Source organism: Lycium barbarum, chromosome 4, assembly GCF_019175385.1.
Source record: "Lycium barbarum isolate Lr01 chromosome 4, ASM1917538v2, whole genome shotgun sequence".
NCBI lineage: Eukaryota > Viridiplantae > Streptophyta > Magnoliopsida > Solanales > Solanaceae > Lycium > Lycium barbarum.
Window position 1 is genome coordinate 136,785,059 of NC_083340.1, and position 17,020 is coordinate 136,802,078.

At 35.6% G+C, this 17,020-nt stretch overlaps 1 protein-coding gene across 1 annotated transcript; it reads left to right on the forward strand.

The window, feature by feature from the left end:
• Positions 1 to 3,348: 3,348 nt before the first annotated feature.
• LOC132637869 (rac-like GTP-binding protein RHO1) lies at positions 3,349 to 12,960 on the forward strand (the record flags this gene model as incomplete). Its single annotated transcript, XM_060354892.1, has 5 exons — positions 3,349 to 3,525; positions 10,152 to 10,239; positions 10,382 to 10,491; positions 10,588 to 10,651; positions 12,675 to 12,960. Coding segments are annotated over 5 exons (450 nt in total), but the record flags the coding sequence as incomplete, so codon positions are not given.
• Positions 12,961 to 17,020: the final 4,060 nt, after the last annotated feature.

Below are 17,020 nucleotides of genomic sequence, written 5' to 3' on the forward strand. Positions count from 1 at the left end.
TATGGTCGTGAAAATTAGTACAATTATTGTAAATAAGCACCAGTAATGCTTGTCTCTAAAGATAATCTAGGACCAGTAACATTTGGTTGCTAAAAAGATTTAACGACCGGAAATCATTTATTTATGATGATATTAATCATCCATTAGGGATGAGATATGTAGTCTCTAAAAGTTTTTAACGACCAGATATATTACCCGTCTCAAAAGACTTTTAACGACCAGATTATTGAACCCGTCGCGGTTGACCTTTAGCGGCGAAGGCTATTACGACGGGTGGCGACCGACTTTTTCCCATCGTAATTTCCCCTTTTGGGACCAGATTTGGACTTTTAGGGACCAGATTTCCCTTCCTTAAAGGTCATTTTTCTTGTAGTGATTATTGTTGCTTCGGTGGTGGGGAAGGTTGACGACTGCTGTGGTGGTGATTATGGTTGAAATATGATTAATAAAAGAAAATCTTTGACAAAGATGGAATTTTTCAGCTGGGTTGATTTAAGGAGGTGGTGATTATGGTGGTGGTGGTGTGATGGCGGCGGCGGTGGTGGTGGCGTGGTGGCTACGATGGTGGTGGTGGTGCAAGTGTGGTGAGAATGAGGAGAAAGAAGAAGAAAGAGAAAAAATAATAAAAGAAAAATAAAAAATGAAGAGTTGGTAATTTTTGACATGGCAATGACGTGGCAATGATGTGGCGCGAGTGCAATACACCTCACATTGTGAGAGTGGTATTATTTTTTCAGGGCGGAAAATAATTGAAACATAAGTTATTAAGAGGGGTATATAAATATAACTTAAGTTTAGTTGCTAAAGTGAGTTTTCGTGCCAAGTTCAGGGATGAAATGATGTCTTTTCTCTTGTTTTATTTTACTTTTTTGTTGGACCTACTCAGAAGTTCAATTTTTTGTTCACCTTCACTAGCATCGCTCGAGTGTATACCTTCATATGAGGTAAGTGAAGTTCCTTCAAACGGATAATGAAATTTCAAGTTCATGAATGTTTGGTTATGTAGAATTTGAGAGTTTTCAGAACTTTATTTCACTGTGTAGCTTTCGATGGATCATGTACAAGTGAGTATAATTTAATATTTTTGATCGACTTTGTTCCAATATTGAATTGCATAGAAGAGATGGGCATTGAAGCATCATTTTTTTTATATCTTCTCATCCTTGTTGTTGCTTGCTGAAGTGACTATTTCGAGCTACATGACATCCAATTCTTTTATTCTTCAAGGGAGCCAATGATCGCTGAAATTGATTCGGTCTTCTTCTAATTCTATGTAGATTTATTCACAATATCAATATGAGAACATGTTACATTTCTACTCTTAACACATTTTTGGAAGTTAGAGCTCTCAACCTTTCTTCTACTGATGAGTGTTCCATTTGGGGATTTTGCACCTATGTTTTGTGAACAAAAATGTCTATCAAATGTTTCCATGAGCTGAATATCTCGGAGCTGACATCTTCTTATATTATCAACTTTTTCTTTGAAGATCGAATGTTGAAGCTGGAAAAGAGTAACTTCTTGAAGTGCAATTGATATGGATGCAGCTATATGTACTTTGTCAAAACAATAAGATTATTGGGGAAAAATACTAGGATGACAATCTGCAGAGTCAATTGATGTACCCGAGGCAAGCAAGGGTTAAATTAGTTCTGTTTCTTTTTTGCTTCATATCTATTGCCCATCCTTTTTCCAATCTGACCATAATATTGAAGGTTATTGTGGAATAACTATTTGATTCTTGTCATTCTCTTCAAAATTGTCGGAGATTTAAATTGATTTTGTTCACAAGGGCAGAAACGTCAAGGGTGTTGTGTTAGGCCCAAGCTCAGCACAGGCATCACCATATCTAGTTTAGGGCGGATTCACTTCTATTGTTGCAAGTTCGATTAAAATTTAATAATTTTAATTCAAATTTTATATTTATGTTAAAAACTTTATTTAAAATATATAATCTATCTAAAATTTAATATTAAAAATAATTATGCTTCAAAACCCGTAAACTAAATCCGCCTTAAATTACTAAAAGACCCTGTATGGCGTTCTTTTGAAAACATCCTCATGCCTTGGATCTTCAATTTGTAGTTATACTGAACATCTTTAACTTAAATTACTAATGTACTGTTCATTTTTTTTTTAACTTATTAATAGGTACATAATTTTTTGTTAATTTTGCTTTGGCTGTCATTTTGATTGTAGTGCTTGTTATAGCTTGGACAACAATTAATGTTGAATTTATAAAAGGAAATTAAAATTACGGAAAAGAGCCAAATATACCCTTGTTCTACTGGAAAAGGGCCAAATATATCTGTCGTTATATTCTGGGTCCAAATATACTACTATCGTTATACTATTGGTTCAAATATATCCTTTATTCGTTATAGTTGTCCAAAGTGGACATCCAATCCTATGTGGCACTAACATTTGATGAGGTGGAAGCCACATGGCATGCCACCTCAGCAACCCTATCCCATTTTACCCCTCTCCTCTATTTGTTCTTGCACGACTAGCAAATCCTTCCCCTCCACAACCATTGCCACAACTTTCTGACTCAAATAGGAATTTCACAACGTTCATAGTGTCCATGTCCACCAATTGAACAACAGCCAGTTGACTAGAGTTGTATCTACTGGAAAAAGAGATAAAAGAAAGGAAAATATACTCGTAAAATTGAAGAATTCTGGCTACTAAACGCGATATTATCTGATGCCTTAGCACATTTTTCCTTCATACAATCCATGACATTCCTCCCTACCCACACTTTTGGCTACCGAAAAGGGTGAAAGTTATTAATTGGGGTTTTCACTGTCAAATACTGAGGACTTATTATGTTATTTACTATTAAATGACAGAAGAACATCATACCATGGTGCATACCTTAATTTAGTTATATAATACAGAAGGGTATTGTATCTAATTAGGAAGCATTAAACTTGAACTAGAAGCAATACACTATAAGCACACCCCAACACTACAAAAAAAAAAAAGGATTTTTCGACCTCAAAAAACCGACCTCATGAGGTCGGTAAATTCGTAATATTTATTTTTCAATTTTTTTAAAAATAAACCAACCTCATGAGGTCGGTAATTTTGTATCAAAATTTGAAAAAATAATGTACCAACCTCAGTAGGTCGAAAATTTATTTGATGCCTAATATTATAATTTTATTTTTAATTTAAAAGGTCGGTTCATTAAAAATAATTAAAAATTATTTTTAATAGTCCGACCTCGTGAAGTCGGTATTCTTTTAAATAAAAATAAAAATATTAAATATACCGACCTCATGAGGTCGGTATAATTGGGCAAACAAATTAAATTAAAACAGACTCAAATAAACCCTTCTCTCTCATTCCCTATCAGTTTTCACTCCCCCTCTCTCTCTAACCCTAATAATACGTCGTCGATATCACCATCATTGCGGGGAGTCACCATCGCTGCCATCCCTAATCAGTATTGTCGTCACCGTCGCCACCGTCCCTAATCAGTACCTTCGTCGCTGTCGCGTCCACAGCCAATCATTTGAGGTATATTTTCTTTCTTTTCTTAATTAATATTGAGCTATAATTAGAAAGCTCCTGATGATGGTTAATGTTCTATATTTGGCATTGTGCTGTTAATTTGATGGAAGAAAGTTACAGGGAGAAAATTTCTATTTCCAAGTTTTTTTTTTTAAAAAAAAAAATCTATTTCCACTAGTTCATAAGAAAGTAGGGAAGCCTGACATTCAAGACCATTCTTTTTTTTGCAAATTGGGAAGTGTATGTCCATGCCAAAGACAATGTTGGGTGCTATGGGATTTTACAGTCTTGTCTAATGAGAATTGTACCTTTTTTCATGTGTTTGGTTTTAAATTTTCTGAATTTGTGATGGTTTCTTGATTCTAAGGCACATTTAGCCAAAAGAGTACTTCAATCTCTTGCTCTCTAAGGTCCATATACCCTTGTTTTAGTGTGCGTTAGGTTTATGGTGCAAAAAGAAGCCAATTTGTTGCTGATATCTTATACATTATTGTAAATCCTTGCTCTAAAGTTTAATAAAGATTCAATTTGTGTATCTTATCATTGCCGTACGTCACCTGCATTTACATCAAACCTGGAAAATGATATTAAAAAACAAGCTGTGTTTTTAAAGAATTGGGACTTAAAGGAAAAGGTGTTTCTGGAAAAATGTTTTATCTTGGATAATCATTTTCTGATCATCTTCCAGAAAATACACAGCTTATTTTCTCCTTCTTTTTTCTTTCTAGTTTTTTCCTTTTTCAATGTGTATTACCTTGTAAAATTGCATTCATCCTCTTGCCTCATTTTCTCTGTTTATTCTCTTATATTCATAATTTGATTCATTTCAGGCCTTATTCGTGAATGTCACACCCCATTTTAACCGGGTTGATTTAAGGAGTATGACGTATTGGTGATTCCCGTTTATTTTGTTTTAAGGAGTCGCCACCTAATTAATTTAACGGTGAATTAGGACACCTAGAGGTTAACTAAGGCAAAGTTAAAACTAAACCTCAGTTAATAGTCTGCTTAACCAGTGTAATTCTAGGTAAGGGCTCTATATTATCCTAAAGGGAAGGGGTTAGGCATCCTTTAGAATCCGTTAACTTACGGTTATCCGACCAACTTAGGTTAATTAATTAAAATTAAATATAAAATTTAGAAAATGACTTTAAAATATTGCTGAAGTTTTTAAAAGAAAATAATGTTAGTTGGAATAAGATTTACACAAAAGAGGACTTTAAATGCTATTTTAAATAAACTCATAAATATTACTACGACTTTAAATGAAATGCTAATTTTGGAAATGAAAACTTATGAAAAGATAGTTTGCATAAAAGAGAATTTTAGATGTTGTTTAGATAAAGCTTAAAATGTTGCTAAGATTTCATATGAAGTATAGTAACTATTATTTAAAATAAGACTTGTAGAAAATATAACGTGAATGTAGCAAAGTAAAAAAAAAATAAAAAAAATCTGAACTTATAATAGGATTCAAAAGGAAGTGAATTTTCTTACTAATTATGCCCAGTTAAAAGTATGCATGATTGACTCCAAATTTGAAGAGTTGTTTATAAATATACTTGAATTTATATTTGCATATTGACGACGTTTTGAAATGTTTAGGTAATAAGAATAAAATGATTCTCTTTACTTGATATACATACATACATACATACATACATATATATATATACATACATACATACATACATACATATATATATATACATACATACATACATACATACATACATATATATATATATATATATATATATATATATATATATATATATATATATATATATATATATATATATGTATATAACCATCCTATTTTGTAAATTGATTTTTTAAAACATAATAAATATTAGACATTGTAAGGGATTTTAACATGAAAAGGAAGGAGTGGTACTTATGAAACTAATGTTAATACCTCACTTAAATTAACTACCCGCGACTAAAACTAAACCTACTAATTAATCACGATTTATCCAAACTAATAAAAAAAGAGTTAGTTACATGATATAAATTAAGTGCACAAGAAAAATAGAAGAAGAGATAATTTAAATGGGGCTCAGCCCATTTTAAGACAGGCTGTTGTGATCCGTTCACGCTATTGGGCTTTGGCCCAAAATTCATTTATTTCTTTTGAATATATGCTGCTGTTGTGATCCGTTCACGCTATTGGGCTTTGGCCCAAAATTCATTTATTTCTTTTGAATATATGCTGCTATATATTCTGTCGTTTGGGCCTCGGCCCAATGCATTTTTATTCCTGCAGGCTGCAGATTTGGGCTGACGCGGAAGGAGAGTTTGTTGGGCCTTGGCCTGACGCTGAATGCGGGAGATGACGAGTCGCTTGGACTCATACGCGATAGTCATGCAAAAATAAAAGGAAAAGGATTAGGATATAATCGAATAAACGAGGTCAAACACATTAGATATACCCAAACAAGTTAGCCATGCAGGTAGATTGTACGTATATTTGGAATATACTTCACATAAACATGGATATACCACCTCGCTGCCTTAACAAAATGAACATATATAAAAAAAGGCACTTATAGGTATATTGGGAATATTCCAATCAATCATACAACAGCCAATGGCCACTGCAAAACTAACTACAAATGCGCGAAGACGAAGAATCTGCATCGCGGTAGCAGTAACGGAGGATTTTCAAATTATGAATGATTTACGAATCATCTAATATCACATATGAACATATCACCACAATGAGCAGGGCAGGATTCTGAATCCCTCTGCCAGATAATGACCCAAAACAAAGGTGAAATAAAAGGTATTCACAAATGGTAGAACCAACAGGTTGTACGTATATCTCGTAGTTTTCGATTAGGACCGACAAACATATCCTTTCGTCTTTCTCAATAAAGAGGACTAAACATTTAGACAGCCTAAGCAAATCAATATCCTAAGAGAACAGATCAGTCGATTCTGGGTATTTTGAGATGAGGGGAGCATATGAGTAATGAACACCCGAAAATATTCATCTTGTAATGTTGCATATTCAGATAGACAAACCCATTTACTCTTTACTCTCATTCATACCAACTGATGACTACCAGAGAAACAAATGATCAGCTTCAACATTCAGCAAACACAATATGATGACCAATTAATTACACAACCAGTCGATATATTAAAGTTTAAAACAGACACTGTCCTAAGCAGTGAAGCAGAGATCAATTATAATCTTATTTGACAAATCTGGGCAAAGTGTATGTGTATCAAGATTACCATTCATACCACAGGATTATCTTAAGTAATAGAGACAAACATGTCGATGTCCAATATCACTTGTCTATATTAGATAAGAATGACACCTATAATTATCAACCAAATAGTGTTTCAACATGGGCTAAAGCCAAATAACACCATATGCAAAATATTAGCACATGAACCATAATGAATATTCAGCCATATTCAAACAAGCTAAATACAAACTTATAAACAAGCAACACAGGCAGTCATGGACAAGTTTTAAATTGAACCAAGCCATGCCAAAAATGGGAAATTATATAGACACAAAACAAACAAGTTTGTAGAGCAAGGCTGAAGTGAAATTGGAAAGTAACGCAATACTAATCTGATGATGGAGTCAAACAATGAGCTAAACATGTTGGAAGGCCAAGTAGGAATTTTGATTCAAACTCCTATATGCATATCTAAACCCCAATTCGACTTCGTACATACAACCTCATTATACTACTGACACATGATAAGGACCAATATTTGCCACAGGAATGAATTAACAACATACCCAGATCTTGTAGAATATACTTCAGATAATCAAGACACGAAATTTAGTTAAATATATGCTAGCAATAGGGTCTGGAAATTGATGATTCTCAAGTCACATCATCTCGACTGTGTAAAATAAACTAAACCAACATGAACATGTTGGCTGGAACATAATTAATCCCAGCTATCAGATAATCATACTAAGCAAACCCACACCTAAGCATTCCAAACAAAGAAGACTATGATAACTAATGCATAATCATGCTTAGCGGAGTGGAATGATCATATAGGACCTACTGATCTTAAGCTAATCCAGGAATACCGTACAGGTCTAACTACTAGATAAGGTAGAGAGCATTATTTATCTGATTATGCTCAACAATCAAATAAGCTAACACATATAACTTTATTAAGGCAAATTAAACTACACATGATATGATTCTTATATCTAGGGCAAACTGAATCAGTAAACATACTTAGCAAAATAACTAATCCTCATGCTAAATCGGAAATCAATACGAAACTAAACTAATCAGACTACACAAGTTTACATAGAACAGAACCGAAGCAAAGGGAGAATGAGGATCACTGACCTTTTGGGGGTGCAGCGAAATGAGGCGAAGGTCTCAATATCTACTCGAAACACTTTGAAATTCGAACTCGTGGGTGCTCGAATTCGAACGAACACTCGAAGAAAAACAGAATGGGATCTAATATTTTTTGTGACAATATATAGCAAAATTAAAAGCGGATGTTTTTTAAAAGAGGAACTGGAACAAATACAGACCTATATTTTAGAGGAAATTTGGCGATTCAAGAACTTTCTTGGGGTTTCGTTGCCCTCCTCCTCCCGATTCCACTCCACCACTATTTATAGGATTTTTTAGGTTTTGTGTTGAAGAAAGAGAGAGAGAGAGGGGCGGGGACGAGCGAAGATGGAGGGAATAGAAGCGTGGTGGATGGCAGTGGTCAACGTGGGGGACAAAGTGAGTGGAAATGGCAGCGGTATGGGAGAGGCGCGGGAGGTGTCAGAGGAACAAGGATGAGTGGGTGTAACGTGGTGAAGTTGAGTGGAGCGGAGGAAGTGGGATGTCAGAAACATAGTGGAGCGGCAGTGAGGAGTGGAGAGAGAATCAATGGTGTGGCAGTGGGGGTGGTGTCAGAGAGATGTGGCGGCTAGGTTTTAGGATGAAGGGGAGGAAGGGAACGATGGGGAGATGGTGGTGTGGTGGAGGCGATGATGGAGGGGATGGTGGAGACGGCGATGGGTGGCGGGTGAAGAAGAGGAAAGCGGAGGAAAGGTGGAGGGAGGCGAGAGAGAAAGAGGAAAGGAAGTGAAGAAGGAGGCGGGTGAAAATGTGGGGAAGCCCTAAGGGTTTCCCCCTTTTTGGACGAAAATGGGTCGGACCCAGTCCATAAATGGACTGGGTCAATTTTTTAGACTGGGTATTAAGAGAATAGGCTAATAAATTAAAACACAGATTATTCTAAAAATTGAGATAAGAGATACGGACTAGTCCAAAAAATATTAGGGGTTAATCGGACTTTGGTTTGGGGTCCGATAAGTCAAAATACGGATCGAGTGCAAGAAATAGTTTGTCTTCTAAATTTAAATAGAAGACCTAATTTAATTAATGATATACCGAGGGTGACAAAATATTGCTTAATACCAAAATGTGTGATTATTAGACTCGGGTAATAAAATCATATGGTGTTATAATAGCCGTGTAATAATATATGTTATTTTTCTTTGAAAATCCGCACTAAATAAATACTATTATTTAATTATGCAAAGATAAATGCGTAAGCTGGTAAAATGCCGAAATGATAAGAATTGTGAATTATAATAATATTAATAAATAATAATAACAATAATAATAATAATAATTATTATTATTATTATTATAATAGAATAATAAAATGTCGGTATTGATAAGAGGCTAATAATTATAGCAAACATAATATATATATTTTTATTTTTTTCAAAAAATATTAGAAGCTTAAAAATAGGTATTTTGGCAGAGAGGCGGGACAAAATTGGGTGTCAACAGTGAATATATACTGATAAACATCATGTAAACAGTGCGTGTCTTATTAGCCTTTATTCAGTTTTTGAAAAGAAATTCGAGTGTCTCAAATTTTTGCTTAGGCATGTCCACAAGTTCCTGCTGCGTGTTTTGGTTTTTTTACTTATTGAAGGTCTGTTTGGCCTAATATCTTGTCCGGCGCTAAGTCGTTATCTTGTTTTGATCTTTTGGACAAATTTCTTGGTTTCCATGTTTTGTTTGTATTTCCAGCTTTGAAACTCAATGGATGATGGATCCGCCTTTTTGCCCTTCTCCACTTACAAGCCTGACTGGTTTCTTTAATATCTTGTCGTGAGCTAAATGGGACCCAGTTTCCATCTTTTGGATAAATTACTTGGTTTGCATGACCTGTTGCTTTAATATCTTGTTACGAGCTAAATTTTACCTTTTTCGACATTTTTACACAAATATTTCTTGGTTTACATGTTTGTTTTGTTATGCTATACTTTTATAAGAATATTGAGTTATTTCTTACAAAATTCATCACATGTCCCTTCTAAATAAATTTTTCATAATTAGCCTTAAATGTAAGGAAGAGAAGACATTGAATTTACTTCAATATGAACTTGGTGATAATTATATCGGATTGTCTGGTGTTTGCTCTTTGATGCATTTACATCTTTTGTGGTTTTGAGGGAAAATGTTGTATTATCACATATGACTTTACATGCATAGAGTCTACTCTTTTTTGTTTGTCAATTGAAATATCTAAGTTTTTATATTCCGAGAAGTAGTCCCTTCATCTTTCCCTAATTTAACATCAATTGCTCTTCCCTCATTCATGCAATTGTTTGATAGGATTATGTGCCCACTGTGTTCGACAATTTCAGTGCAACTGTAGTTGTCAATGGAGCCACTGTCAATCTAGGGTTGTGGGATACTGCTGGTAATTATTTATTTGCGTGACATTTATTGCTTGAAGCTTCTGATAACTGTAACATGGTAATGTGTTCAATGCATATACCTATAGTGCAAACCTGTGAGCTGTCCAAATTGTTATGACCCTGACATCATTAAATCTTTAACAGGACATGAGGATTACAATAGATTAAGACCTCTGAGTTATCGTGGGGCCGATGTTTTCATTTTGGCATTCTCTCTCATAAGTAAAGCCAACTATGAAAATGTCTCCAAGAAGGTTAGTGTTTCATTATGTATTTCTCCTCGTTTAGTGTTCTTTCTAATTTATTGTTCTGTACATGAAAATTTTACTATTTTTATTGGTTGTTTTCAGTGGATTCCTGAGTTGAAGCACTATGCTCCTGGTGTCCCAATAGTTCTTGTTGGAACAAAACTTGGTGAGGCTTTTCTTCAAACTCGATCTAGTCTGCAGTTTGTTTCATAGATCTGTGGTATCAATTGTGTCTGCAATCTTCTTATTTATTTACTACCTCCAGTCCAAAATAATTGATGTTTTAGCCTCTAAAAGTTGGTCCAATATATATGATGTCTCTCAAAACCAAGAAGGGATTTAATTACAAGAACAACAACATACCCAGTGTAATCCCGCAAGTGGGGTCTGGGGAGAGTAATATGTACGTGGACCTTACCTCTACCTTGGCCAGGTAGAGAGGCTGTTTCCGGGAGACCCTCGGCTCATAGAAAGACAAAAAATAGGCGTTATCAACAAGCAGAAACAATAGCAAGATAATAAGATAACTGCGGCAAGAAGGGATTTAATTCTTTTTCCCAAATTTGCCTTTGACATATTCCCAGTTCAATGTACAAATTTAATGATGTATATAACAACTTAAAAAGAAAAGAAATTCATAATTAAGGGTATCTTAGTAAAAAAAAAAAAAAGAAGTACCAGTAGGTTAGCCACACATTTTAGCTGGTAAAGACCCAAACAATTGCTGCTAAAAGGTCCTACTGTTTGCGGCAATTAAAATTGCAGGAGAAAGATAAAAATAGACCTATACCACATTAGTTGTTTAAAGATTTTCAAAGGGACCTATGATTTCTTGGGATACTTTACCCATACATAACCTTAAGATTTTTGATTCGATGTTCAAATTCTTACACTTTTAGACAATCAAAACTGAACTGTGATGCAAGAGGAGATGGTGATATTAAAAGGAACAACAAACATATATAATTAGGGGTGAAAATAAACAGACATCGACAAATTCAAACCTGAAATTTCAAATAAATTGACTTTCCATAAATGGTTTCACCAAACCTTCCAATTTCATCAACTAAGTCCAACGTCCTACAAGGAAAAAAAGGAGTAATGAATACAAGTTAAAAATTAAAGAAAGAGCTTATTAAGGGCTATCAGATTGGCACCAGGAAAATATTGATATAATTTAGAACTCTTACTTCTATTTTTCTTTCCTTGCAGCTGATCCTTTATAACTACTCTAGTCTTTTCAGTCAGTACTTGGTGACACCTTTACCTCCTAGAGCATCATTAATCTGTTAGCCCCTCATAAAAAGCACATAGACACCATAGACTAAACATACAAATTTTAAATAATAGGAGTAGTAGTAAATGGCAGAAGAAAAATAATATTCACATTGGATTGTTAGTTCTTTGGCTTTCTTTAGTAAGCAGCTTTTTTGTCTTTGAAAATGTCACTTCCCTACTTGTCGACTTGTCAATTCTTCTCATCGGATTTTTTTCCTCTCCCTATTCACTCCTTAACCTCTTTAATGTCTGCTATATCAAAGTTAATATGCTTAAAATAGTACAATGTCTCGGTTGCTTTAATATAAAATCAACATACCTCAAACAATTAGTTGCATATCAGATCAATCAACAACACTTCACCATCAACAGGGACCATTAAATATTGCTTGAACAAACAGTGAGAGCAGTTAGATACAAATCCAGCAGAATCACATCACAAGTATGATAACTGTTTCTAATCTATAAAGAACTTTATCTGAAATGTAAACCGATGCTCACTTACTATTAGTGCAAGCCAAGTAAAAGGTCAATCCCAAGTCTTTACTTCCTTTTGAAAATTTGTACTGCATAACTTCATTGAAAATATGAACACTATTCGAATAGGTTGAATTGTCCGCACATTACTTTTACTGTATCTTGGTTACCCAACATACCTAGTTTTAAAGTTTTCCTAAAGTAACAATCTATTGAAAATGCAGGTCAAGAATATCTGTAACATTGCCAAGCACTGCTCCACTTTATAAATTCTAATAGAATTATTATTAAACTTGTAACTGCTCTGTTGTCAAATAATCTGTACTACGTAGTTCGTTGATTTTAGTTAAATAGGTGAATTATTTAAACAAATTTTGAAGCTATCCCTTTTCTATTTATTTATATTTGCGATACTTACATACATTATTGTATAGATGGCAGGTGAAAAGAGGAGTAAGAAAACAAAGAAAGCTAAGGAGACGGGGGTTCCCCGGAGACCACCAGAAAACCTTGCGATTAGAGATAGAAGCTCGTCGCCACGTCTCCCACCACGCGGCGCTCCATTGCCTCATGATCCCCTCATGAATGGCATTGCATATAGTCTTCCACCTCCATATGATTTGTGGATTGTGTAAGTGTTTTGTGAATGTTTGCGAGGGGTGAAGTAGTCTAATGTTGTAGACTAACTTAGTGTAGATTAGTGTCACTTAGAGTCATAGACTCATTTGGACATTTGGTAAGGCTGACTAATGAACTTAATACACCAAGGGGTGTAACGTGGTGAAGTTGAGTGGAGCGGAGGAAGTGGGATGTCAGAAACATAGTGGAGCGGCAGTGAGGAGTGGAGAGAGAATCAATGGTGTGGCAGTGGGGGTGGTGTCAGAGAGATGTGGCGGCTAGGTTTTAGGATGAAGGGGAGGAAGGGAACGATGGGGAGATGGTGGTGTGGTGGAGGCGATGATGGAGGGGATGGTGGAGACGGCGATGGGTGGCGGGTGAAGAAGAGGAAAGCGGAGGAAAGGTGGAGGGAGGCGAGAGAGAAAGAGGAAAGGAAGTGAAGAAGGAGGCGGGTGAAAATGTGGGGAAGCCCTAAGGGTTTCCCCCTTTTTGGACGAAAATGGGTCGGACCCAGTCCATAAATGGACTGGGTCAATTTTTTAGACTGGGTATTAAGAGAATAGGCTAATAAATTAAAACACAGATTATTCTAAAAATTGAGATAAGAGATACGGACTAGTCCAAAAAATATTAGGGGTTAATCGGACTTTGGTTTGGGGTCCGATAAGTCAAAATACGGATCGAGTGCAAGAAATAGTTTGTCTTCTAAATTTAAATAGAAGACCTAATTTAATTAATGATATACCGAGGGTGACAAAATATTGCTTAATACCAAAATGTGTGATTATTAGACTCGGGTAATAAAATCATATGGTGTTATAATAGCCGTGTAATAATATATGTTATTTTTCTTTGAAAATCCGCACTAAATAAATACTATTATTTAATTATGCAAAGATAAATGCGTAAGCTGGTAAAATGCCGAAATGATAAGAATTGTGAATTATAATAATATTAATAAATAATAATAACAATAATAATAATAATAATTATTATTATTATTATTATAATAGAATAATAAAATGTCGGTATTGATAAGAGGCTAATAATTATAGCAAACATAATATATATATTTTTATTTTTTTCAAAAAATATTAGAAGCTTAAAAATAGGTATTTTGGCAGAGAGGCGGGTCAAAATTGGGTGTCAACAACTTGTCCCTCTTTGCCCGGTAATGATGAAAAGAGTTGTCGGGCAAAGACGTTGACTCAATAGCCTATTTTGTCCCGGCTAAAGGAAATCTGAGAGGATTATGACCGAACTCCGGTCTCTGAGTTGCCTACATATCTCGGGCTATACGAGAATCAGGTCGAGTGTAGTTCTGGGACAATTACGACATTTGAACCCCAATTGGCGCAAAACTTGCAAAATATTGTCCCAGTGCTGAATTATGATAACACTGGGTATTGTGATAGAAACTTTAGAATTCTGAAAATTGAATTGCTGGAACGCAAGAGAATACTTGCAATTAGAGACGAGTGTTCGAGGTAGATCTTTGACCCGTGTCGGGAAGTTTGATTATCCTTCCCGACAACTTGCCCCAGTTCGCTGCCGAAGAAATAGTTTCACGATTTGATGTGTGATGCCAACTTTGATGTTGTCAAAAGCCACCAGCTAAAAACAATTGTTAGCAATAAAGAAATATATGTAAATAAGACAGGGTTGGAGAAGTTACACTTGCAGCCCCTGTTTCGAAAGTTGAATCCACATTCGGAGGTGGATGCCGGAACTGAAATATAAGATACCCGCATTCGGAGGTGGGTGCCTGAACTTGAAATATAAGATACCCGCATTCGGAGGTGGGTGCCTGAACTTGAAATATAAGATACCCGCATTCGGAGGTGGCGCCTAAACTGAAATATAAGATACCCGCATTCGGAGGTGGGTGCCTGAACTTGAAATATAAGATACCCGCATTCGGAGGTGGGCGCCTGAACTGAAATATAAGATACCCGCATTCGGAGGTGGGTGCCTGAACTTGAAATATAAGATACCCGCATTCGGAGGTGGGTGCCTAAACTGAAATATAAGATACCCGCATTCGGAGGTGGGTGCCTGAACTTGAAATATAAGATACCCGCATTCGGAGGTGGGTGCCTGAACTGAACATTGAAATACCCGCATTCTAAGGTGGGTGCCTAAATTGAAAATTGACATACCCGCATTCTAAGGTGGGTGCCTAATTTGAACATTGAAATACCCGCATTCTAAGGTGGGTGCCTGAATTGAACATTGAAATACCCGCATTCTAAGGTGGGTGCCTGGATTGAAATTGACATACCCGCATTCTAAGGTGGGTGCCTAATTTGAACATTGAAATACCCGCATTCTAAGGTGGGTGCCTGAATTGAACATTGAAATACCCGCATTCTAAGGTGGGTGCCTGGATTGAAATTGACATACCCGCATTCTAAGGTGGGTGCCTAAATTGAACATTGAAATACCCGCATTCTAAGGTGGGTGCCTGAATTGAACATTGAAATACCCGCATTCTAAGGTGGGTGCCTGGATTGAAATTGACATACCCGCATTCTAAGGTGGGTGCCTGGATTGAAATTGACATACCCGCATTCTAAGGTGGGTGCCTAAACTTGAAAATTGACATACCCGCATTCTAAGGTGGGTGCCTAAACTTGAAAATTGACATACCCGCATTCTAAGGTGGGTGCCCAAATTAAATTTTGAAATACCCGCATTCTAAGGTGGGTGCCTAAAATTGAAAATTGACATACCCGCATTCTAAGGTGGGTGCCTAATTTGAATTTGGAAATACCCGCATTTTAAGGTGGGTGCCTAGATTGAAATTGACATACCCGCATTCTAAGGTGGGTGCCTAAATTGAAAATTGACATACCCGCATTCTAAGGTGGGTGCCCAAATTAAATTTTGAAATACCCGCATTCTAAGGTGGGTGCCTATATCATGTCCACTTCCCATGGTGCAAAAATGTAAATCCACATCCACTTTCAGGGTGCAGAAAAATAAATCCAAGTCCACTTTCACAGTTCAAAATATAAATCTACGTCCGCATTTCACGGTACAAAATATAAATCCACGTCGACTTTGACGTCCGTATTATACGGTACAACAGTAAATTTACATCTACTTTCACGTCTGCATTATACGGCGCAAAAATAAATTCACTTTTACTTTCGAAACATAAATCTGTATCCACTTTCTACAATTATATGTATATTTTTGTAATATAATTCTACTCCCACTCCCATACTCGTATCCACAATATAAATGTAAATCCACGTCCACTTTAGAGATAATATTGTAAAAAGATATCCACATCTTACTCGATGTCCCATTGTGACGGGGGTTAAATCTATAATTAACCCCACAATTTGATATACGATGCAATATTTCGATCTTGTTATCTTATTAACATACTTCATTCTAAAAGAATTTGATAATGATTTGAACATGTATGAAGTGATGACGAAATTGAGGAATTCTAACCAATAACAGGTGATCAAGGTCAGTGTCCATGATTATATGTATTCGATCCATCGATGAATGTCACGAGCTAAAACAATTGTTAGTGATAAGAATAAATAGTTGGGTCTGAAAGAATTATACTTACAGCCCTTGGTTGAGAAGATGAACTTGTGTCCACTGTTGCAATTGAAATTTCGTGATGAGGGGAACAACGCCCACCGTTCGGCATAAGCTACCTTTGCATCCACGCTGAAGAGTATTTGCATTTTGAAGAAAGTTAACTTTTTGATCACGCCCATAATTTAATACATGCACCGTGTTCATGTTAATTGGACCTGTCTCAACAAAGAAAAATTGTGAGTTTAAAAGAAAATTGGTTGACTTGTGCATGTCGGGGAACTTGGCCCTTGAATTGACTTTTGTCTCGGTCGCGTCCACGTTCTTCGATGTCTCACCATATATCTTGCTTTGCCGGGGAGTTTCAGTTATAAAAAAAATGTATTTTGAAAATAAAAGTAATGAGATTTAGATGACTTTGAAAGGAAATACTTAGTGGCTCTGATATGTAACATGATTAAGAAGACTCGATTTTTGAATTTACTCACATTTTAGAAATATGGATGGACTTTTGTTTAAAACCACTTTTATGCTACCTCTAAAAATTTATCACAGTTTCAGTCTTAGAGATGCTTGATTCTGGACAATTGAAAAATAAGAA